The sequence below is a fragment of the Apis cerana genome, linkage group LG1, assembly GCF_029169275.1.
Source record: "Apis cerana isolate GH-2021 linkage group LG1, AcerK_1.0, whole genome shotgun sequence".
Lineage (NCBI taxonomy): Eukaryota > Metazoa > Arthropoda > Insecta > Hymenoptera > Apidae > Apis > Apis cerana.
Genome location: NC_083852.1, coordinates 24,230,759 through 24,255,337, shown reverse-complemented (window position 1 = coordinate 24,255,337; position 24,579 = coordinate 24,230,759). Strand labels below are relative to the sequence as shown.

The window sequence follows — 24,579 nt, the reverse complement described above, 5'->3', positions numbered from 1 at the left end:
AAACTCTTTGTGCCAAGGAATTTGAACTCGTTTAAAAAGTCGAAATTATCGATCATCCGATCGATCGATCACCCACAATAATATCGAAAATTAGGATGATTTCGAAATCTGGAAATTTAGTCCACCGCTAAACGAGCGGAATAAACTCCTAAATTAGAACGATTACGAAGTTTTACAACTCATAGTCGATCATAAATAACGTTTTAAGAGGGGACACGTTAAGATTTCTAGATTGCGATTTCTATTTGACTATTTAAGGGGGAATTAAATTTTCACGCGTAAAAATTCGAATGTAAAAAAATTCATACGAATATTCAATTCGAGTATCTTCGATTTATAAAGAATTATTCTACTTTCCGTTTCAAAAAAAGAAGAAAAATATCCTTTAACTTTCCACCTTTCGATGCGTACACTCTCAAGTGTATCCGTGTATCGATCAAGAAACGGATATCCGTACGTGTGTAAGGAAATACATGGCGGCATTTCCCTGTTTCCTTCCCTCCTTCCTTTCGAGCGTCCAATCGCTTTGTAATTCGGTAATTGATTATCCGAGATTGGCTCTGGAATCGAGAATTTCTCGAAATCCCCCTCGACATCGGGATCGACGATCAAGATTGATATTGTTGTTGGAATTTTTTGCCCGAATTCAACAGTTAATGAATCGTTTCTTTAAGTTTCTCGAGTGTAGCAATTTTCCAGGGAGGAAAGATATAACGTTTTTCGTTTTTAAAAATCGGCAGCCTTTTTCACAGGTTTAATCACGGTGAAAATAAATCGTAGACGCGTGTACGAATGGATTATGATCGAACGAGCGAGGGTCTGTTTAGTTTGAGATATTAGATTTAGATTGATGATTCTGAGAACTGAGAGGCGAGGAAGAAGGTGATGCACGGCGAGAGATTTGGATGAATCTTTCAAAAAGTTGTTCGAAAAGTACATATTGTATATTCTAATAAATTTCGTCGCGTAACCGATCTACAAAATGTCGATCGATAGTTCGAAATTGCGAAATGAAAAATTAAAAGTGAAGAAAGATTTTCAATCATTCCGATCGAGCTTCGTTTTCGCTGTGTAAAATATTCAAAATGCCGATCGATTACGAAATAATCTTCGTCAAGAAAGAGAGAAATCAATAGATCGAATATTAAAAACGAATCGCAGCGTCTGTCTGAATAAAATTGAATATTTTAATGCATCCGTGATAGCGAACGTGCAATTGAACGAGGAAAAAAGAAAGAGAAGAAGAAAAAGATAGAAACACGATACGTATACGTGCAGCGTAATCCTCGTATTTCTCTAGAAAAATAACTTTTTACATATATATATAATAAATATCAATCTTTAATCCCTCTCTTCCTCTGGAGAACCAATAAATTCTTTCTCGTGCTCGCGAAACGAGGTTGGCCCGAACAAATATAAAAAAAAAGAGGATCGTATGCATGGAGAATAAAAGGAGGAGAAAAAGACGATAGTTCGATAGATATCGGAATCGAATGCTTCTCACTCTGCGTTTCTTGTCGAAGATCGATCGAACGGGGTGGAAAAGAAAGAAGGAAAGAAGGAAGGAAAGAAAGGAAAAGAAAAGAAGAAAAAAAGAAAGATAGCATCCAGTATCGTAAAACTCGTTCACGTGGTAGCGATCGCGGGATTGGGACGACTCTGTTGGTTTCGTCGTTCGAATTTCAAGACTCGAGGGGAAGCTTGTGAAAAATTTTCGATTGCCTTTGAAAGTTCGCCCCGTTTTCCTAAATATTCTTAGAGTTTGAGGCGAGTGGGAAAAAGTTTTGGTTTGGATTTTTTTTTTTTTTTGCGGTTTATTTAAGCCGAAGAAAAATCACGAGTTTATAATTGAGGGATGTTTAACTTTCTATTTTCTAGGAGCCGGGGGAGAAATTTATTCGGAAAGTTGAGAAGAGTAATTTCGTTGCTCTGCAGAAAGTAATTAATTTCTTTCGATCCGACATTCAATGTTTTACTTTATCCATCGAAAATTGTACGTTTGTATTTTCAGCTCGATAAATTTCGAAATCGAACATTTCGATATGGGCAAAATTGAAATGGACGGAATATACCGTTTAAGATATTTGTAATAATAGACGAAGAAAAATCACTAGTTTGTAATCGACTTTCCATTCGAATGAGGAAAATTTTAATCTGTCGTTAAAAGTAATAAATGAGCATTCGTTTCTTCCGATCCAATATTCAACGTTTCAACATTATTATTTATCAGTGGCCGCATCCATTCGATAAATCTCGAATCGAGGCAATATTTCGTGGATGAGAGGGAGAGACGTTTGGACGAGAGGGAGACACGCGTCCATTGAAAATCTGCTGGGGGACGCGTTTACTTATTCACACGCGTGCACACGTATCCCAATCGGAACGCAATATTCAGGGACTTATGGCAATATCGCGACGCGTATAGGAGGGAGCCGCAGCAGAACCACGTGTAACCGAATGAACACGTGCGCGTTACGTGCGCATCGAAACTTGAACAAACTTGAATATCGTTGGAAGTCGAGGACGCTCGATTTGTGATCCTGTCGTTCGAAACTGTATATATAAGGGTGTGTAGCAAGAATAAATTATCACCATTATTCATAGAAATCTTCGTTGCCATTGTGGAAAAGATTTTTCCTTGTAATTGTGTTCGTAAGAAATTAATTAAGTAATAAATCTTGGTGCAATGTAGAAAAGATTGCAAGTGTATAGGAAAATAAGAATTTAATTTATATACATAAAAGTGCGAAACTCGTATATTTATGTGAGTTGGGTGTCATTCGATTCTTTGTTTTGCTTCTTTCCCCCTCTTTGAACCGCCGTACGACGCGACATAGCGAGCTCAGTTTAGTAAAGGCATCCGCACGATTCGCGTCTCTATAACGTAATAAATATAATTTATTTCTATCTCCTTTATTAAATATATTCTTTATTTTCTTTATTTTCTTTATTTAATCGAATCATTTTACGCGTTCCCTAATAAGAATGTGCACCAAATAAATCTTGGTGCAACGTAGAAAAAATGTAAAGAAAAATAAGAATTGTTGAATTTATATATATAAAGATGCGACTCGTATCTTATTATTCCTTAATAAGAATAATCACAAATTAATAATAAATTTTGGTGCAACGTAGAAAAGATTGCAAGTATATAGAAAAATAAGAATCGTTGAATTTATATACGTAAAAGTACGAAACTCGTATTGTCGAGTGTCATTGGACGCGATCGCTGCTTCGGTTTGTTTTGTTTCTTTCCCCCTCTTCGAACCGCCGTACGACTCGACATAGCGAGCACAATTTAGTAAAGCAAAGGCATCGGCACGATCCACATCTATGTGATGTAATTTATTTTCTATTTTCTTTATTAAATATATCTTTCATTTTAATCGAATTATTTCATTATACATTCCCTAAAAATTATTCGTCTTACTCCTCTTGATCGAATATTTTTTTGAAAATACTAACGTCGAAGAAAAAACAAAATTTATCATATGAGAGAACGAATTTTTCGAATTTTGAGAAAGAGAAATAAAATAAAGAAGAAAAAAAATCTTCGATTGTAGCGGAAAATTACAAAATTACCCAAACTCAAAAAGTTTCAAGATAATATAGAAAATAAAATTAATTTCAATCCTTGAAAGGAAGAAAGAGCGTGCTCTTTTATCGAGCAACACTCCAGTTGGACGCGATCAAAGTTTACAACGACGGGAACGAGAAGGAGACAAATCCTCGGCATTATTGAATTAAATTTCGAAACGTAAGTGGATCTTCGATCCGATGGAGGGTTGGTAGGAAAAAGGTAGAACAAATGCGGGTCGGGATGCCGTCTTATTCCGTGCAGTTTCACAAAGTGTGGCTTACCTTTAACGGCTCGCTCGTTAAAAGCGGGCGGATTTACCATTGCCGCTGAAATTGGCCGGAGATGAAGCGGGAGCAAAAAAATTCCAGAGGAGGGAAAAAGGGCCATTTTGGGCGAGGTCAAGGTGAACGATCTTAATTATCGACACATTGGACGTGGCTCGATTTATTTATTTTATTTTCTTTTTCTTTATTTTCTTTTTCTTTTCTTCTCTTTTTACGAGAAAAGAAATTCGTTTCGCTTTCCGCGAATGGGATCGGGATCTTTTTACGTTTTTGAAAAAACGAATAGATTATAGTTTATAGACGATAATATCCCTTTTTCCATGCTCTATCTTATTATTTTGATTTCTTTTTTTGTACTGTGCATTTTTGATGTCGATCGATACGTAGTTTCTTACTCGATTACCAAAGTGGAAAATTACGATCGATGATCGTTTATATTTATTTTCAATGAATGGATTCAATGAAAAGGAGACAATACCGAGAAGGCAATTTAGAAAGGCAATTTATTTTTATATATATATGCGTTTGTTCGTTCGATAATTATAATATAATAAATTTCTTCCGAGAATTATCGACGAAATAATAAAATTCTCGCTACGTGGTAAATTTATTCCCCCAAGTTTGTCGAGAATTTATTTTCAAAGATTTTTCTCCTCGTTCTCGCCACATACTTTCAATTCTCTGTACAGTTCGCGCCTATAAGAACACGATAAAAAATCAAATTTTTTGGTAGGAATATCGGTTTGCGGTTATTTCTTGATGGATTGTCGACGTTTATATCGAGCGAAACGAGATATCGATGGACCGTTCAAAAGATAGGAAATCGTGGAAGGGTTTTCAAAGAAAGCATTTAAACCCTATCACGTTTCGAAGGAAATAAAGTGTGGCTCCGAGTGTGGAAGAATTTTTAACAGAATCCCTTGATACGAATGAAAAGGTGATATTTTGTCGACGAGAGGCGTTTAAAAGCTGGATTAAATGGATCGAAATGGTGATTGTAGAAAAGGAACGAACGTTACAAAGAGCGTCGAACGCGCGTCGAATTATTTATTTGCAATTACGAATCGAATACGTTCTCACGCTTATACATTTTTCTCCTAATTTCTTCCCGGATCGAAGAAAATTCTCTTTCTTGAAAAATACAACAAATGCTTGGACGATCAAATGATATATAAGCAAAAAAAAAAAAAAGATAGAAGGAAAGAGAAACGTAATCTTTTTTAAAATGAAAGGAAATATGATGGTTCAGCGATAAAGATGAGAGGAATAATGAATGTAAGAAAATATAAAGGAGCGAGGAAATTTTCGAATATATTAAAAACAGGAGGAAACGAGAATCGTGCAAACATAATGTTCTTCCTTCCCCCTGTCCCTCCTCCCCCTCGAAAACTCGAAGTATACGAGAATTTCAATAATAATGAGGAGAAGGAAGAGGAGAAAAATCGAGGATATCCATTCCCTTCTTCTTTATTCATATTTCCCGTTTGGCCGTGGGTAAAAGACCCCGATGATTCCTCTTTCCTTGCCTGTATACACAACACGTACACGGTGAAGAAGTTTCTCCTCGTCGCCGATCGAGGAACACTCGGTGTACTTCGGAGCCCGCCATTCGTTTCCTCGGTACGGCGAGAACCGGAAGCGAACCAGTCCATTCCGTGGCGATTTATTTTCGACCTCGTCCCGAATATCCCGTTTCGAGACCGAGGATCTTTGAGATTTTCCACGGAATTTTTCCGTGAAAAGAAAAGTAAGTATTTCTCAGACGGGAACGAAGCGAAACGAAATTTAATGAATCGTTAACGAAACTTTGGAATTTTTTCGTATCTTCGATTGGAAATTGTCGTGAATTTTTATCTATGAAACGTGCAATTAAGGGATTTAGTCGGAGAATTCGAAAAGATTTAATTATAATTTCGAACGTTCGAGGTTTGGAAATTATACGATTTTAATTCTTTCTCAATCGTTTCTTGAATTTGATTTTTAAATTATAAAATGATTCATATCGATTAATCGTAGGAATATTCGGAATCTTACATATTATTTTTCGATCAGGAATATTGGAATTATCGATAGGTTTAATTATTCGAATGGAATTAAGATCGCCAAGATCGTGAATTAATGATGATCAAATTTGTAATGCTATCGTAACTAGACGTGCATTTTTAATAATTTTTTTTATAGTTATTCTTGGATGGATCGATTACCAAATAATATTAGGATATCCAAATATAGTATTCCTGTGAATAATATTAAATTTTAATATTATTAATATTGTTGCTATTAAGAATTTATTTTATGCAAGGCCAGATGAACAGGATGAACTGTTTATCCTGCATTAGCTTCTTATCTATATTCATATTCATCTCCTTCAGTTGATTTTGTTATTTTTTTCTTCGTACATAATTATTATAAGGATAAAAAGTTTTTCGCGATAACGCGATAAACGACACGAAGATTTCTTATTCTATGGTTCACACGGTATGAATGTATAAATCTTCAAAAAATGTGAAAAATGAACAATTTTCCTTTTGCGCCAGAATATAAACGCCATGGTTAATTTCAGATTTTCTTATTCATTTTTCGCAATCAATTGAAAATCCCTTCGATTTTTAATGCCAAATATTTTAACAAAATTTAAAAAAAAATTTTTAGAAAATGGAAGAGATGAAGCGATTAAAAAATTGGTTTACTACGCGTCTATTTTAATTGTATAAATTCGTTTCGTGTTTCAGCCCTTTATGGTGCCCATGAGAGTGTTGATGTTGTTAGGGGGTGGATTGTTGGCAGTGTTTGGAAGCGAGGCGATTGAGCTAGGAGGTGCCGGACCTTTGGCAGTGGTTGCAGCCGCCTTTATTAGCTGCTATTTCTGGCAGAAACAAGGCTGGGAAGTCGACGACGTAAGTATATATATATACATATATATATAATTTATAAAAAAAAAAAAACAAAAAATTATTTTCACTTTCGAAATTTTTTACTATAAATTTATCGCGTATTTCAACGTCTTCGAAATAAGTTTTACTGTTTACGCTTGTTATTTAAGCTAAGGTCGAATCGTAACGAAACTAGTAGTAAACTCGAAGCGTTCCGCTCGCTTCATTAATTTTATAGACCTCCCCCCTCTCTCTCTCTCTCTCTCTTTCCTTCTTCTTTAAATGAAAATGAACCATCGGACGGAAGTGCCTTCGTCGTAGTCTTCGTTAAATTAATTACCTTTAACTCAATAAAAAATAATGCCTCTCCATCCTTCCAAGGAATACGATCTCGCGTCATCTTCGAATATTTTCGTACGTAAACACACTTTTCAAGATTTCTTTTCTATATATATTCTATGTAGGTATATAGAAGTATTAGCAGAAAGTACTTAGAAACTACGATTAATTTACTCGCTACGTCCTAACATCCTTCTCAACCGCTCTTCCAATGAAACAAATCTACACCAATCCAATTTAAACTCGTATCAAAGAGATCGAAACCACTACTATCCGCTCCGGGCAAACATTAACCAACCTACATCTCATACTTGGAAAAAGATCGAAACTCGTATCTTATCTCTAGCAAAGAGCGTTGTTGACACTTGAAAATTCTATGAACAGCCTCGAGAAAGAATATAAAAATTATAATTGTGGAAAAAGTATCTCTTTCAGTGTAACGATTTCGATGCAAGTTACCTTCAAAGTGCGTATATTTTTTGAAAATGATTTGATTTTCGCTTTACGATAATTAACGAATAATTATTTATTTCGAAAAAAACGAAGAGTTTTAGATCACGGAAATAATAAAATTAATTGAAATGTATCCAAGTACATTACATCGTGTTATTTGCGCGTTAGTTACCAAAAACTTCATTGTCAATTTCAATTAACGAAAAAACTCGAAAAGTCTTATCCTATCTCACCGAAAAGGAGCTCGCGTTTTGAAAAGGGATTTTTTTAAAAATCGCGGAACGATTGGAAAAACTGACGTTCGTTGCAATAATTTCTCGAGGTTGGTGAAATATTCAAGGCGACTCGTTGGAGTGTTGGAGCTCCAGGACACGTAGCCGTCGGTATGTCGGTGTCGACGAGCCGACACGTACCCTTCGTGACGCGACTGTGGCCAGATATTATGCGGTACATCATGGCCGTAATACGTTTCGAACGATTACGATGTGGACGCTCGTATGGATGGCATCGCGTCGAAAATAATCATCGACTGCCTTCGATACGATCGATCGATTCGATGAGGAAGATCGATATGGGCGAGTCGAGTTGAATGATATTTTAAAATTTGTGCGTATCGAAATTTATTTTATTTTCCTTGCAAAAATTTCCCATATATTTTGAAATATCGTACGTATCGAAAGAAGCGCTGTTTATTTTACAGCTAAGTTTATACAGAATATCCATCAATTATGATTTTTTTAATTATTAATTTAATTATCTTAGAAGAAACGAAGAATTTTAGTTTATAGAGATAATAAAATTAATTGAAATGTGTGCAAGTCTATTTAAAATATCGAATTTTCAAATTTTGCACGTCGTGTTGTTTGCCCATTAATTACCAACGGTTCGTTATATTTAGTTCGATTGACGAAAAGCTTTTGTTTCGTCCATCGGTTATTAACATCGTATTGTCCCGATATTAGTCAATTTCTATGCTTTATCCGTATTTCACGCAATTGCCGATCGAACAAAAGGTATCCTATCGTACAGGTTGTCGATTAATTGTTAAAATCATTTTCCTCCTCCATAAGTAGAACAATGGTGTTTCGTACTTTCGTGATAGCCATTCTTTCTTTTTTTCTTTTTTAAGACAAATAAAATGAATCATTTCCGAAAGTGTATAGTGCGATTGTATTTAAAAAAATATAGAAATCGAATTTTCGCGTATATATATTATACACAGTTTAGATATCGAAGAGAAAAAATTGAATATGAAATTTTTATTTACTATAAACGTAATATGATAAACTCTGGTGGGAAAAGTTTTTATTTCGAAGCAAAGGATGCACCTATAATCGACTTGCAATCTCATAGAATACAATTTTTCTGAATAATGTAATATCCAGAGGTGACACTGATTTATGAACGTGAAATGTCTCTGGTCACATTTTTCAATTTATAACGATCTCTCTGCAGGTAAATTTATATAATAAACGTAAATATCGACCACGATATTATTGACTCAGTGAGAAGAAAAAAAAATTATAAAGAATTGACGAAACGATCGAGGCAAATATTAATTCGGATCTCGATAAGCAATTCGCGAGAGGCGCAAACCGATTAATTTAAGGATAACTCGTAAGGTTGAATTGCAGTCTAAGTCAGCATTGTGCGTTCCAATTTTGGCTTGGAAGTTGAACACAAGGAGAGCAAAGCGGCTCGAGAACTGCCCTTTGTCTTTCTCGCCTATTGTATCGTGTTGTTTCCGTTTAACGCACGATAAGGAAATATTTTTCTAATTAAAAAAATGGCATATCATTTTCTGTATTTACTTTCTATATTTTTATTATATTTTTCCTAGTCGTGTTTACGATGAATTAACATTTCCGTCTATTCTGATTAATTAAATCATTTTATGGAATACTATTCTCTCTCTGCTTTTATTATTTCGATGAATCGATTAATCAAAATGGTTATCTCCTGTTCGATTCGATTGTTGCATGTCGAGGAGGGAGATTTGTCGAAGGATTCTATAATACTATTTCCAATGATTAATTTTAGAGGTTTAATTTCGAATTAACGAAGGAAAGAGAGAACGGTGATCGATCGTTCATTAATTAAGCTCGATAAATTCATTCGCAAAGATTTGACTTTAATTGGTACTCAAGTAATTGCGGAAAATTGGATAAATCTAGATTTTGGATAGATTTTCTTCGTTATCGATATAACGTTGAATTTGATTCAGTCTTTTTCATCTGTGCCCCGTCTGTTTAAAATCAATTTCTTTCTACTTCGGTTCTGATAACAATTCAATATCGATGTATCAATTAATATGAACAAAGTATATATCGAAACGTTCCCTCTTGTTTCCATCGATAATTTATGGAAACAATACTCTATTGGATCGTAAACCAGACTTTGTAGCTTATGATAGAGCTTAGATTTCAAGATAAATAATGTCGAAACATATCCTAACTGATACACGTTTTTCATAAATGGCTGCGATTTCCTTCTTCCTCGATGTAATTAATTACTATAAATTCAATGGGATTCGATGGAATTATTCCAAGTATTAAGTTCATCTCCTTCACCATTTCACGTGAAATCAAAAGTACGTTAAAAGTTTACAATTGCGCTGTAGTTTCTATGTACACGTAATACGTAATTTCGAGACTTTTCTATATACAATTTTTATAAATTTTATTTCCGATATATCAATCCATTGTACCATAATTCAAAAGGCGTTGAAAGCATACATCTAATCTCCACCAATAATTTTTCTCCTCGCTTTGTTTATCGACTCGAACAATTTTCATAAATTTTATTTTATTACCAAACTCGCTGCGTCGCGTTTGAACACGTACACGTCCAATTAATCTAACCGTCCTAATAATTTTCCCCGAATAATTTTCATAAATCTTAATTTCACTATCCAACGATATTCCCCTTCTCGCCAACAATTCCTTTTGTTCCTCGAGAAACTGTCGATCTCGCCTCTCACAAATTCCAATTTCCGCGAGTTTTTCAATAATACCTCGTGATGTAAGGCCGGGGGTGAAAGGCCGCTTATCGTCAACTCGAAGGAAAAATCCGCCATTGGTCAACCCGACCAACTCCCCCAATAACGGCGAACGTGTTAATATTTCCCGCGATTCGCCCATAAATCCTTCGAGTCGAAGGCTCGGCACGTAGCACGTGGAAATACGATTTTCATTTATGCACGAGTCGCTTGCTACCCCGACCCTGTCAATCTCGATCCTTTGGTCGCGAAATTGATCGCGACCGGAACGATAGGGTTGCCGTATCGATTCGACGTTAAGAAATATACACCGTCGATCCGTCGTTAGCTTGTTTTTTTTTTTCGAAACGAAGGGGATTCGCTCCACGAATCGTACGCAACGTTTTATGGCGTGTCGGATTGCCCAGGGAAAATATATTGACCGACCGTTATTTTATTCGACTCATCATTCGCGCGAAATTTGATTATTCCAGATCTTTGTTCCTCCGATATTCAACCTCGTTTATTATAATTATAATAAATTATAACATAAATTAGAAATCCCCAAGAAATATTCCCATAAATTTTTAAATTACGAAAAGCAACTGATAATTCGCATAATTCTTCCAATATTCTCGATGATTTTTGAAAATGACTGCTCGATATTTTTCGACTATGATTAAATTACGATTCTAATATTCTCGATGATTTTTAAAATTCTCTATGGCACAAGTAATATTGAAAATTATATTTTTCGACCATGACAACTCAACCTCGTTTCGATAAACTAGAAATCCGCGGTAAGAAATATTCCTCCTAAATTCTCGTTCGTTAAATTACGAAAAGCAACTGTAATTCGCACATTCTTCTCGATGATTTTTAAATTTCTTTGTTGGCACAAGTAATATTGAAAATGATATTTTTCGACTATGATTTGACGATACAACTCGTTTCGATAAACTACAAATCCGCAGTAAGAAATATTCCCAAATTCTCGTTCGTTAATTACGAAAAGCAAAATTCTTTTAATATTCTCGATGATTTTTAAATTTCTCTATGGCACAATATTGAAAATGATATTTTTCGACTACGACAACTCAACTTCGTTTCGATAAACTAGAAATCCGCGGTAAGAAATATTCCCAAATTCTCGTTCGTTAAATTACGAAAAGCAAAATTCTTTTAAAATTCTCTATGACACAAGTAATATCGAAAATTATATTTTTCGACTATGACAACTCAACCTCGTTTCGATAAACTACAAATCCGCGGTAAGAAATATTCCTCCTAAATTCTCGTTCGTTAAATTACGAAAAGCAACTGTAATTCGCACATTCTTCTCGATGATTTTTAAATTTCTCTATTAGCACAAATAATATTGAAAATGACTGCTCGATATTTTTCGACTATGATTAAATTACGATTCTAATATTCTCGATGATTTTTAAATTTCTGTTAGCACAAATAATATTGGAGGTGTACCGTGATTCTTGGATATTTTTGTATAATTGGACGATACAACTTCGTTTCGATAAATCCGCGGTAAGAAATATTCCTCCCAAATTCTCGTTCGTTAAATTACGAAAAGCGAAATTCGCACATTCTTTTAATATTCTCGGTGATTTTTAAATTCCTCTACTGTTGGGACAAGTAATATTGTAGATGTGTTCTCGATTCGATGGATCGAAATCGATAAGAAACATTAGCCAAACGTTGGAGCACATTTTCCATCGCTTATCGATATCGGTGGCCGGGCAGGGATCGCGCGAACGCCTTCAACGATGGGAAATATAGGCGCAATATAGGCGGGATTACCGGTGACGTGGTATAAAGGATCACGTAGCTCATAATAAAGGGGGAGGGCGGGTTGCGCGGAATTAAATTAAATAAATCAACATGCGGCGGGGTTACATAATCTGGATTGCAGATAAAGGGGTGGTGAATATAAGGGTTGATCGCGCGAATTCCATTGCATCTGTTGCGTTTGGGAATAAAAATTTTCCAATTTTCACGAGCAAAGTTTTTTTTAACTTCTTCGACGAACAGTTGTCGGTACTTCTTCAGATTGGCATATTTTTTTTTTTCGAAACCAGTCGTGCGATTTGCTTCACTTCGATTCTCGTGATCAATTTCCTCTAACATTTCTTCAAGTCCAATTTTGATGAATTTATCGACCCGCCTGTCCGTTTTGCTCAATTCCAATCTGTTCGTGGAGCTGATATACAATAACAAAATTGATTTATTACAAAGTTGTTAACAAAGTTTTGCTTTGAAAGAGCAAGGTTCATATGCCAATGAAAGTTTATGTATCGTTTGAACGAGTTTACGAAGTTTTCTACGAATTCTCTTGATTCGAAGTTCGAAAAGATTGATGACCTTTAATCCGGACTATTCAATTTAATTCGCATAATTCAATACTTGAAAGGTTCGAGAATCATTCTGAATTTTAAAGAAAAAGAATACGCTGTAGAATCCTCGTCGAAAGATTGTCAGACATTCTTCAGAAAAAATCATAGAATTAGACTACGCCGCCCACGGACTTGGCTGTTTCCAGGAAAACTGATCCGTATGATAAATTTTCTCGAGTGTAGGACGACGCTGATTGCCGTCGAGATTGGCATGGCTGGAATAACGTCGTCTCAGCGCTTCACATTTCAGCCACGCCCAAGTGTTTTTAAAAAAATATAAAATTCCAAAAATCCAAATAAATACTTCTCTCTCTACTCTTCCTCCCCAACAATGCACCCCTCGTGCGAAATTAAATCCGAATTATCATCCGATTTTAATAAATTGCAGCCAAGTATCATCCACGTTCTTTCATATTCCGATATAAATTTCGAATCGAAAGGGAGGAAGGGATCGTGGTGGATAACCACGACAATGGAATCCGCGAGTGAACGTTTCGAACTTGGATGCTTTCAATTTCCACTTGTATAACGTCGTAAAAACCGCGTCCCTATAAAAACGGGAACGGATCTCAGCCGATAAAGTGGCTTGCGGCGGCTAACGGGTTCACGATTTTCGCGGGGATGTCGTAAACAAGCGTGGCGCATCGCGGCCGAACGAGCGAATTTGTTTTATCGTGATGCATCGAGGGATATTTCGACGAGGTAGAGGAGATGTTCCGTAGCTTTCGTTCGTGGCCAATTGGAAAATTGTGCTTTACTCCTCGTCTCGTTAGACGAGCTCAATTTGCGTTTTACGACGCGGGGTATTCGTAATCATCAGTATATATATATATATTCTCTTGGGGAGCTTGTTTACCATTTCAAGCAATTTTAACGTCATTGATGCTGGCAAGCGTCTATCTTTTATTATATTTTTCATTTTTCCTTTCGGACAAGTGCGCTAGAATTTTGTCCACTGTTTAAAACAATTTTGAAAATTTTAGTGTCTTCTTTCTTTTCATATAGATTTCGAATTTTTGGTCTTGGAAAACTATGCACAGATGCTCTTGTCTACTATTTAAAGACAATTTTTGAAATTTTAATCAACGTCGTCAAATGTTTTCATGTTTTTTGCGTATATGTAAATCATTGCTCCGATGACACGAATAAACTTGACATTTTACGATTGATTATTGATTCGAAGGAAAGATTGATTAATTACATTTATACAGTGTTAATATTATATTTATTCTTTCGAAAAAGTGCGCCTAATCATTTCCCTCGCGAACGAATTACCAATTTATTAAATTACTCGTAGATATTTCTCACGAAAATGTGAAAACACGGTATAAAAGCACAGAAAATGTCTCTCTCTCTCTCTCTCTCTCTCTAATGATAATTAATAACGTTTCACGAGACGCAAGCCAGGATGGAAGATCGAGGTTAAAATTAATCAACAGGATGCGACGCGGGATTCGATCACAGCGTGATTAGCTAGAAGCGGTTTCACCGATGCGCGATGTCACTCGAAGCTATCAGAACTGAGAATAGCGCGGAGCGTGGATGTTTACCGGGCGCATGGAATAAGCAAATCCCCGTCATTTCACGGGGACTCAATTTTCCGCTCGATATCGCGGTCCAAGTTTAATCCACGTCGACAGAAGTCGAACCATTTACGGAAATATTCCCAACCCAACTAATCGCGTATTTATTAATCGAAAATCATTGAAAAAGAGATTGAAAAAGATATAAATATAATATTAACGTCTCCAATCTTTGCACTGTATTTTATTTTATCTCAATTTCCTTTTTTTTTTATTCAATTTTTGTCCTACGGATATAAAATAATTAATGATACGAATTTTATGGTAGTTTGTATCTTCTAATGAAAATTCGTGGAACTCGTTATTTGTGACTCTTTCTGTTCGCATTAATTCATAGAAATAAACACAAGAGTTGATGTAATAAAATATCGATCGAGGTTCTCTTTTTTCTATTTCTATCAACGCGATTGTTGTGCAATTTGATAAACCAACGTCTTTATCATCGACGTCTTCCCAAATTCCTGAATACGAATGAATTTAAATTCATGAATTTTCCCCTGATCCCGATCCTCTTTTTTTTGAATTTATTCGTCTGGACGAGAACATCCCTTAACACGCGTCCACTACGAAACTATGTCCAGTGCGCAGGAGCTGGAAATTCTCTGCTGGCCAAGCGAGTTCCGTGCTAAAAAGCTCGAGTTATAAAAGATATCAAAAAAAATTCTCCATCCATATATTTTTTTTTTGTTTTCACTTCAGTTTTAATATTTTCGCGCGTTAATCGGGCCAGAAGTCCAGGGAAAAACGCGACGAGAATCGGAGGAGCCAGCAGGATTTAATTAGAGGTCGGATCAAAGGAGTTAGAATTTCGAACGGGATGCTTTTCATCCTGTCGAATCCTGATGAGAGGGCAAGATGGCTTCGACTTTGTCGTGGCTGTGGAAACAGTGAAAGAGGAGAGGAGGAAAAGTTAGGAGGATGAAAGGTGATCTTGTCTCGACCGAAAGTCGAGTCGCGCAGACTTTAAAAAATGCAAGACGAAAACTTCGTTTTTGGAATTTTCGAGGTGAGAGGTTTGGAAAGCTGGAGAGGAAAATAGTCGTGCGGCTACACGATTTTTGGAATTTTTAAATCTTTTTTCTTTTTTTAACTCTCTAGTCCGATTTGATCGTACCTAAAGGATCAGGAAAATGTCCTGCATGTTTAAAATTTTAATTTTAATTTCGATTCTCCCGTATCTACGGTGTAGTAAAATTCGCGATGAATATAATTTCACGTTTCACATTTTGAACAAGGGAAGAGCACCAAACAGAAAATTTAATTTTTAATACTAAAAATAAAACAAAGATCATTTCATCTTCTCCGTTAATACCCACATTTGTATTCATAAATCAGCGTAGATTGCGAGAAATTCGATCGAATAAATCGGATTCGTGGCAAAGATGTGGACGAAACCTTTTTAAAATTTTTTATCGCTGCAAAACTTCGTTCGAACTTCATTCATAAAAATATCCCGAGGGACGTGGCTTATCAAATTCTTCCAAATGAATTTTTTCCTTTCTTGGATGATATCGACGATAAGAGTTGCTCTTTCGAACCTTCAACTCCAACCCCAAGGAATAATCTCGAAACAAGGACTCGCAAAGGAAAACATCGGCATTTATAGAACAAGCCGTCTATTTGCCTGGTAAAAATATCGTGGCCATGCATCTGGGCCGAAAACTGGGCGAAGAATAGCAAAGAAATCGTTTCACTTAGCTCAGACATCCTCTCCTTTCCTTAGTTTAAATTCACAGACGGTGCAACAAGGTTTGCTTTCGTTTAGGAAGAAGTAAAGGGAAGAGGGTTGTAGAGATCTGTCGGGGCTCCTTCTTGGTTGAGCAGAGGAAATGGTGGGTGAGTAGCTGCTAGTTCGAGGGTAGTTAGCAGCAAACGGGGGGATGGTTTGGCTTTCGAGTTTGAGCAAGCTTTTGGATTCACGATAGATAAGTCTGCGAAGCGTGTGTCAAGGTTGAGTGTGGTGATTCGTTCGAGATAGGATCCCTTCTAAATTGGTCAAAATATGGTCGTATTCTTTGTAACGAAACGCATTATATTCGATATTTTTGCGGATTAAATCGTGATTTCCCGTTTAAATATCGGGACAACGAGTTTATATCAGTTTTTATAGGTTAATTATTTAAAACTTAATCATTTAAAATTCTACCTTCGACAGATTTCAGAGAATTGCATGGAAGAGTTTCTTTTTTTCTTTTTCCTGTTATGAAAAATTTTCCGTTTTATTATTAAAAATTAAAAATTGGACGATTAATCGTGAGCGTCACGGTAAAAGGTTGACCCGATTGTTCTCGGATATCGAAATCGATGTTCATTTTAATTCGAGGCGAAATATAGTTTTTAATCACGAATAACAGGGAATGAGAAAAATCTTTGCGCTAATAAAATTCTTATTGGCTCGCTACTACCATCATTACCATCCACACCAATATTATCCATTATATCGAAAGAAAGAAAGAAGGAAGGAAGGAAAACCGATAAACTAATAATAAGTCCGATATCCGGAAACTTGGAAAATAATACCACCAAATAAAATATGAGAAAAATTAGCTTTTAATGAAACTCGATATCAGGAAACTCGATATTAAAAAATAAATAGAAGAAGATAATGCAACGAAATGACAGAATTACGTGAATATCGGATTTAATAATAAAATTCATTAAAAAACCTTAGTTTCCGACAAGAAACATTTGTCGAAGCGTACACACTGACATACACGCAATTTTACAATCGAGGGACGGAAAGATCCTTCTTCCGATCGATTTTTTCCCCTACGAGGGGAGGCACGATCTCGCGCCAATTCTAAACGGAAGAAAGGAGGGACGAGAAACGGCGCAAAGCGATCGACAAAACGAGAGGGGTCGGTAATTAACCAGTGGAGGTTATATAACGAAGTTCGCCTTCCTCCGACGACGATCGATTTCATTAATTATGCGAAATGCCGAGGGTTGCTCTGGTTACAGGCTCGCGTTGAAAGCCTCTCGTCCAAGTGGTGGAAGCTGGTAAGACGGAGGAGGAGTGAGAGAGCGAGTAAAGAGGTGAAAGTAAAGGGAAGGGGAAGCAGGTGAGAAAGGAAGGTGTGGAAAATAAAGAAACTCGGCCGATTCGGGGCGGGGGGAATGAAAAGAACTGGCAACCCCTAATTAACTTATTCGATCAGACCGCGTTAATTAATGCATGCCCGGTGTACGACCGATGCAATTCAATTACGTGAAATCAACCGATGGGAGGAATTGTGCGCTGAATTATGGACGTGCGACAGAAACCCTCCTTGCTTCATTTCGATCATCTTGAGTTTAATATTGGCTGTGTACGGAGTTGATGGTGGGTGACTGGGAAATTATTCGCGAAAAGAAATTGGGATGAAGTAAAACAAGGGAGAAAGGAAGGGAAAGACAAAGAATTAATATTAGCAATAAAGTGGTAGATGATTCTTTTTTTGAGTATATTTTTTAATAGGTCACCAGATCTCGAGTTGTGCTTGTTCTGGTTTCATATTGGATTTGAAGTTAGCTTAATAATTTTTGATCACCAAATTTTGACAATTTGTTAAAGAATCGTGAAAAGATATTCTTTGAATATTTTGTACAAAATTTGTCACAATTATCGGTTTACTTGAGAATGTCATATTTGAGATCATCTTCGAGAAACGAAGATGTTTTACGTATCTATACATGTATACGATCTTCAAAACAATTTTGGAAATGGTTTGGAAATTGTAGAACTGTTTTCAGAGGTGGCGTCGTGTTACTTTTGCCGAAGTAAGTTCTGACACGATTCCCTTTTTTTTTTTCTTAATATTCTCGAAAGGAAACCGCTTTCGATGGATTCGTCGAATCAAAATTTTCTCGAATCCGGTTACATTGTTCGAACGAATATCAAATCGATAATTGCACAGTGACTCTTTCGCGATGGAATGCTTATTGTTTGTTATTTTATGCAAATTCGAATATTGAAATATCGAATTGCATCGACGAGCTGTTTCCTTGAGAATTTTCCGATGGCCGTGTAATAATTTCTGAATTACATTGATTTCGTAGGCTGAGAATATATCGGAGGGGTCAAGGTTGAACGCTTGTTAATAGAAATTGGATGTATTTCGTGTGACACCTTTATTCTTAATTCGAACGAAATTTATACGCGAGAGGGAAAGCGTTATTGAAATAATTTAAAAAAAAATAAGTAATTTCGTGTTCGATCTAATATTTTGATTGTCCTTGCACGATAAACTTCTACCGTATTATCTTGTCGTTGATAATTCGAGAATAATTTATCTACTCTGTTCCTTCAATTAAGAAAGTAAACGAAGATAGAATTCTTTATCACGGTCTCGGGGATCGGTAACGAGAATCTTAAAATTCTCTGGGCACAAAATTAAAGGGACACAAGGATGTATCGTGGGTAAGCCGAGACCGTCGATAATCAAAGCTTCGTGTTACATTTTCTTGGAAGCCTCGGTGGGAATCTTGGACTGGTGCGTGGCTTCGAAATCCATCCATCGTGAATCCCTCTCCACGACGTTGGAAAAATACGATTAGCTCGTTCGTAGGCAACGTTATTCTTATTATTCATCGTCTGTCGCGAAAGATCGTCAATATCGTTAATATTTCGCGTCGGATATTGCGCCACTTAATAACCTCGACTTAACGATCCCTCCGCTCTTCCGCCGTTGTAAATCAACAACATTAATACCGGCAACCAACGCGGTGCTGTCGCCTTTAAAGTCTCGTCGAGAATCGTTAGAACGATTATAAATAATTCCTCTGCATTAAATATCTTTCCGGTGGAAAACGATGACGTGAATCGCTCGTTGGAAATTTCCGGATTATTAACGTATTTCAGACAAATATTTTCTGATTTTTCATAAGAAAAATGCAACAAAATCAAAAATGGTTGTATTTATTATAAAATTGAAAGAATAGTATGCAGATGTGCATCGATCGTTGGAAATTTTCGGGTTATTAACGTATTTCAGACAAATATCGAGTTTCTGATTTTCTGATTTTCCATAAGAAAAATGCAACAAAATCAAAAATGGTTGTATCTATTTATAAAGTTGGAAAAATAGTATGCAGTATATCGATCGTTGGAAATTTTCGGGTTATTAACGTATTTCAGACAAATATCGAGTTTCTGATTTTCTGATTTTCCATAAGAAAAATGCAACAAAATCAAAAATGGTTGTATCCACTTATAAAGTTGGAAAAATAGTATGCAGTACATCGATCGTTGCAAATTTTCGTTATTAACGTATTTCAGACAAATATCGAGTTCCTGATTTTCTGATTTTCCATAAGAAAAATGCAACAAAATCAAAAATGGCTGTATCTACTTTTAAAATTGAAAGAATAGTATGCAGACGTGCATCGATCGTTGGAAATTTTGTTTCTATAGAATATTTGAAACAACATTCAAACAAATATCGAATTTCTGATTTTCCAAAAGTATTAATCGAAAATGATTGCGCTTGAAAAATTGAAAAAATATACAGACAAAAATCGAATTTTTGATTTTCGTAAGCAGAAAATGCAACGAAATGGAAAGTGGCTACTTGTGTTGAAGTCGAAAAGTTAATATGTGGAAGATGTACAAAGCATGTGAAAAAATTGTTTGAAAAAGTTCATGACGCGTCAACTGCTGTAGGATAGAAATCTGCATGACGCATATGTTGCGTTACCGGTTTTGCGTTAACATATTCGTAAAATATGTTTTGGAAAGAACCCAAGATTCCAAAGTTGGTGTAGAAAAATATCGATTTTATCAAGTCATAAAAAATCTGCTTTAAGAAAAGGAGCGACATGTCTCTACGCTTCTATTATCTCGCATCTTCGTTTAAACGTAAATAATTCATAACTTAATAATTGAATCGATGTTTTTGTAAATCAAATTTTGTTTCGATCTCTGATGAAATACGTCAATATTTCTCACAAAATATAAATTATCAACCGGTCATAATTGTCGATGAAACGAGATTATTTCCCGAGAACGTATATCGAGTGGAGAAGGATTATTGGAAAATTTGGATATTCCTTTAGAAAAACGGATACTCCGCACGAAATTTTGTCTCTCTCCCTATTTTTCACGATATGCTGGTGGAAAACCGCTTAGACCGTGTCATCCTTACGTAGCAATACTATCGCGTAAGAGGATTAGTCCCTGTTCGCGTAGCTTGTATTTGCTTGGAAACAGATGGCATCGTCGACGATCGAACGACGAGAACTCGCGCTTGTTTGATCGCGAGTTTTCGAAATTCCCTCATATCTCCGGATACGATCCGGATTAAAACATGGTCCGAAAAACGGGAGGCTTCCCCTCTGATCCGAGCGGCGCACTTTCACAATTGCCCGAGTCGAGATTAGAGGTGGCGTGGAATCCAATGATGGTTGAAGAGGAAGGATTAAAATTAACCAAATCTTTCTCCATTTTCCAGAACCCGGTGGCGACAGCGTTCGAGATCTTCTGGATGATCTTCGAGCCGATCCTGTTCGGCGTTACGGGCGCCCAAATCAAGATCGACGAATTGGAGGGGAAGACGGTTTACCTGGGCGTAAGCTGCCTACTTGCCGGCATAGTGATCCGCGTGGTGGCCACCGTCCTGGTCGGCGTAGGCTCCAACTTGAACCTGAAGGAGAAAATATTCATCGCCTTGTCCTGGATGGCGAAGGCCACGGTCCAGGCCGCCCTCGGGCCCACGGCTCTCGACAAGGTCGACTCGAACGACCCTTTGCAGGTCTACTACGCCGAGACCGTGATGACCATATGCGTTCTATCCATCTTGCTCACGGCCCCCGCCGGTGCCATCATAATCACTCTCTCCGGCCCGAAACTTCTCACCAAGACCACGGCGCCCGTCGCGCCGCCCGAGGGCTGGAAGGCGCGCAGACCCTCGATTCGAGACATTTCCATCATCAACGAGGACCCGGACCTCGAGGAGACCGCAAACGAGAGGAAGCCTTGAGGCGTTTCCGTGTCCCGCCTCGTTGGCTCGCCCCCTCTCACCTCCTCCGCGTGGGGATACGAATCGAAGTAACGAACGAGAATTTCGACCGAGAGGATTTGCGTTTTATCCGACTTCTGTATCTCGTATACCCGAATATACGTCCCTCGATTTATGGATGCTCTCGCAGCAGGGGTGGATGTGCACTCCTTGAGGAGATGAAGCGATGCGTTGCTTGGGAGGATCGAAACAAACGTGCGAATTGGTGGAGACTCGAGTCGAGCGAGAGGAATTTCTTCGAGGAGATGCGAGGTCGAATTCTGATTCGTTGCTTGGTAACTTCGTAGAGGTGAAGTTCGTAGGGTAGTTATAGTTTTTTGTGTGCGCGCGTGTGTCTAGGAACGAACGAGAATCGACAAAAGTTACTTCGTTGCATGCTTCGTGGAATAGAAATGCGCGAGCCATTTTATTTCGAAATTCTTCTCATTCCGTGGCAATGATTAATTGTTATCGATCATTTTTCGATCGAAGAGAACCCTTTTTTCCAAACGAACGTTTTGCGTAATTCTCGTAATCGTGGTTAATTTCTTGTTTTATTTTTATTTGAATTACATCATACGTTCGCCGGCTGATGTCTTGATGACGTTCCACAGTGGTGAGTTATGCGTGGAGTACCTCGACGAGTAATTGAACAATTTATCGGTACGCTTCGTTTTCGAGATGAGAAACGTTGCCCCGGCCGAGGAGGGATGGCTCGTTCACTCTGGCTCTTGCAAACGATTCGAAATGATTCGGATGAAATATATCTTACGTCGTTTCTCGACCGATTCGAAGAAGATTAGATCTGGTTAAAAGTTAAAAAAGTTATTTTTTTCCTTTTTTTTTAAACACAACGATCAAGTCATTTCTGACATGAGAAAATTGTATCTTGCATCGCGTAATTTTGACGAGATGATTTATCTTCTTAATATATGTAATATACGAATGTCGAAATTATATATATATATATATATAGATATGTGTGTGTATATAAAGGAGTATGTAAGAGAATTAAACAAAGACTGTCATGATTTGATAAGTTCGATCATCGATGAAGTTTCTCGACGTTCAAGAATTTTGTTGTTCGATTATGGGGAAAAGAAAGATCGAATGTTCGTGAGAATTATTTTGTAGGATAATTGTTATTAGTCCCAATTGTTGCTAAGGTACGACTTACAACAAAAATTTACATTCGTGAAGTACATAGAAGTTGATAGAATTCTTTTTTTTTTCTTTCTGAATTTTAAGATTGTGAAATGAATTGTGCCTTCTCTTGCGAGACGATAGTAACGATACGTGTAAAATTTTACGAGATATTAAAATTCTTGGGAAGAAGAAACTAATCATTCGAGAAGATCTAAATTGAAACTCAATCGAAACGAAATTTATAATGCCATGTAAATAGAAGTGGTGATTCGGAGGATCAATGTAAAAGAGAGAGAGAGAGGAAAAAAAACAACGTATACAACATACGTTACGATACATACGTTTTGTAAAATTATTCTAATTGTATCGTTCATTTGTAAATTTACAGACGCGTTTGAGCAGTTGTTGTGTGGGTTGAACACGTGTGACGTGTCTGCACGTATATTTGTATATACGTATACCGTGTCCGTACAATTAACCTTGAATACGAGAGCGAGTGCAGTAGAGTCGGCAAATTGATTAATCGATCGGTTGAAACTTGAAGTAAACTGTATTTGCGCGTAAATTAATCGATTAATTAATTAGCTCGAGAACACTTCGGGATTAATTTGCTTCAGAGCGGAAGTGGATGACTGCGAGAGTTAAAATTTTAATGTTACTAGAATTCTATCGTTATATTGGTAATTAAAGACAATCACTGTAGCTGCCAATCTTTCCGTTTCTATTTTTTTGAAAAGCTTCGACTCGTACTCCCTTTCGAATTATTTTTTCCTAAATTTCTTGGTCACCATCATCTTTTCTCAATTTTGAGTAGGTACATTTCACTCATTTATTTCCAACTCTTTTTCACAATTTCCTTTTTTTTTCCTTTTTCCAGAAAAGAAATGATGATATTAAAAATATAAGGATATGGAAACTTTTTCCTTCGTTTCACTCTCGTACGAATATTTGATGAATATAGATGGGAACACGGCGTGTGCATCGATTCGGCGGTGAGAAGAGGAAGCCGCAAAGAGGCAGGAAAATTAGTGAGGGGAAAATCGACTTTTCGGATCCTCGAGCGGCGGAAATCGTCGGTCGTGAGAAAGAACGAAGGTAATAAAGTAGAACGATCAAACTACCGAATAAAAATCCAAAATTTTCAATTGGAAAAAATATCGGTACCAATTATTCTTATACCGATAATATTCGAAACCGAGTTTACCGAGTTTCACGAATTCAAACGAAGTGAAATTTTCCATTGCTGCAGGAATTATTAGGGAAAAAATTTGGAAAAAAATTCAAACGGACCTTGCTTACTTTGCGAGCAACAATTACCCCCTTTATTTATGATGAATTTTTACCCGAAACGGCATTTCATTATCTTAATTACGCGCGAGAGTGGAATCGAGTTGAAAAACGATTAATCGAGAGGAATTTATCGGGAATGGAAGCGCGGCGATCGATATCTGAATGGCCATTCACCAAGGATTTATCAATGGCAAACTGAACAGGTACGAAGAACAGTGGCGATTTCCGATTTTAGTCCTCGGATCGAGAGACCGTCAATATTTGGTTAAAGAAAGATCTGTAATAATGCATTAAATCTTGGCTAATGTTTATTAATTCCTCTTGAAGAAAGCGTCCCCAATATCGATTCTCCAATATCAATATTTATTTTCGCTTGCCAATTAAGCTGCGATAACAGTTGTGCCCACAATTTTCATTATTAAGATTTCAAGGATAAACGTGTAATACGTTTTTAAATTATTTTTTAAAAATAATTTCTACGCTTAAAATCTTCTTTTTTTTAATTTTCACTTGACAGATATTTAATTTGATTCGTCACAATTGAAACGATAAAGAGATCTTCATCGACTTCTTCGGGATGATTGGGACGATGTTGTACTAATTTTGAGTAATTAAAACTTTTCATTTTTTTTAGCTTGTATCGATAATGAGAAATATAACAATGAAGATAGG

General features: G+C 36.6%; 1 protein-coding gene across 3 annotated transcripts in view; it reads left to right on the top strand.

Annotated features, from left to right (window-relative positions):
- The window catches only part of LOC108002079 (sodium/hydrogen exchanger 9B2), a 113,214-nt gene extending 89,887 nt beyond the window's left edge, over nucleotides 1–23,327 (top strand). For all 3 annotated transcript variants that reach the window (XM_062086996.1, XM_062086994.1, XM_062086995.1), the window contains 2 exons: nucleotides 6,597–6,761; nucleotides 20,926–23,327. In XM_062086996.1, coding sequence (XP_061942980.1) covers nucleotides 6,597–6,761; nucleotides 20,926–21,453 — 693 coding nt within the window. In that variant the 3' untranslated portion in view covers nucleotides 21,454–23,327. The remainder of the gene's footprint in view (nucleotides 1–6,596; nucleotides 6,762–20,925) is intronic.
- The last annotated feature ends 1,252 nt before the right edge of the window (nucleotides 23,328–24,579 follow it).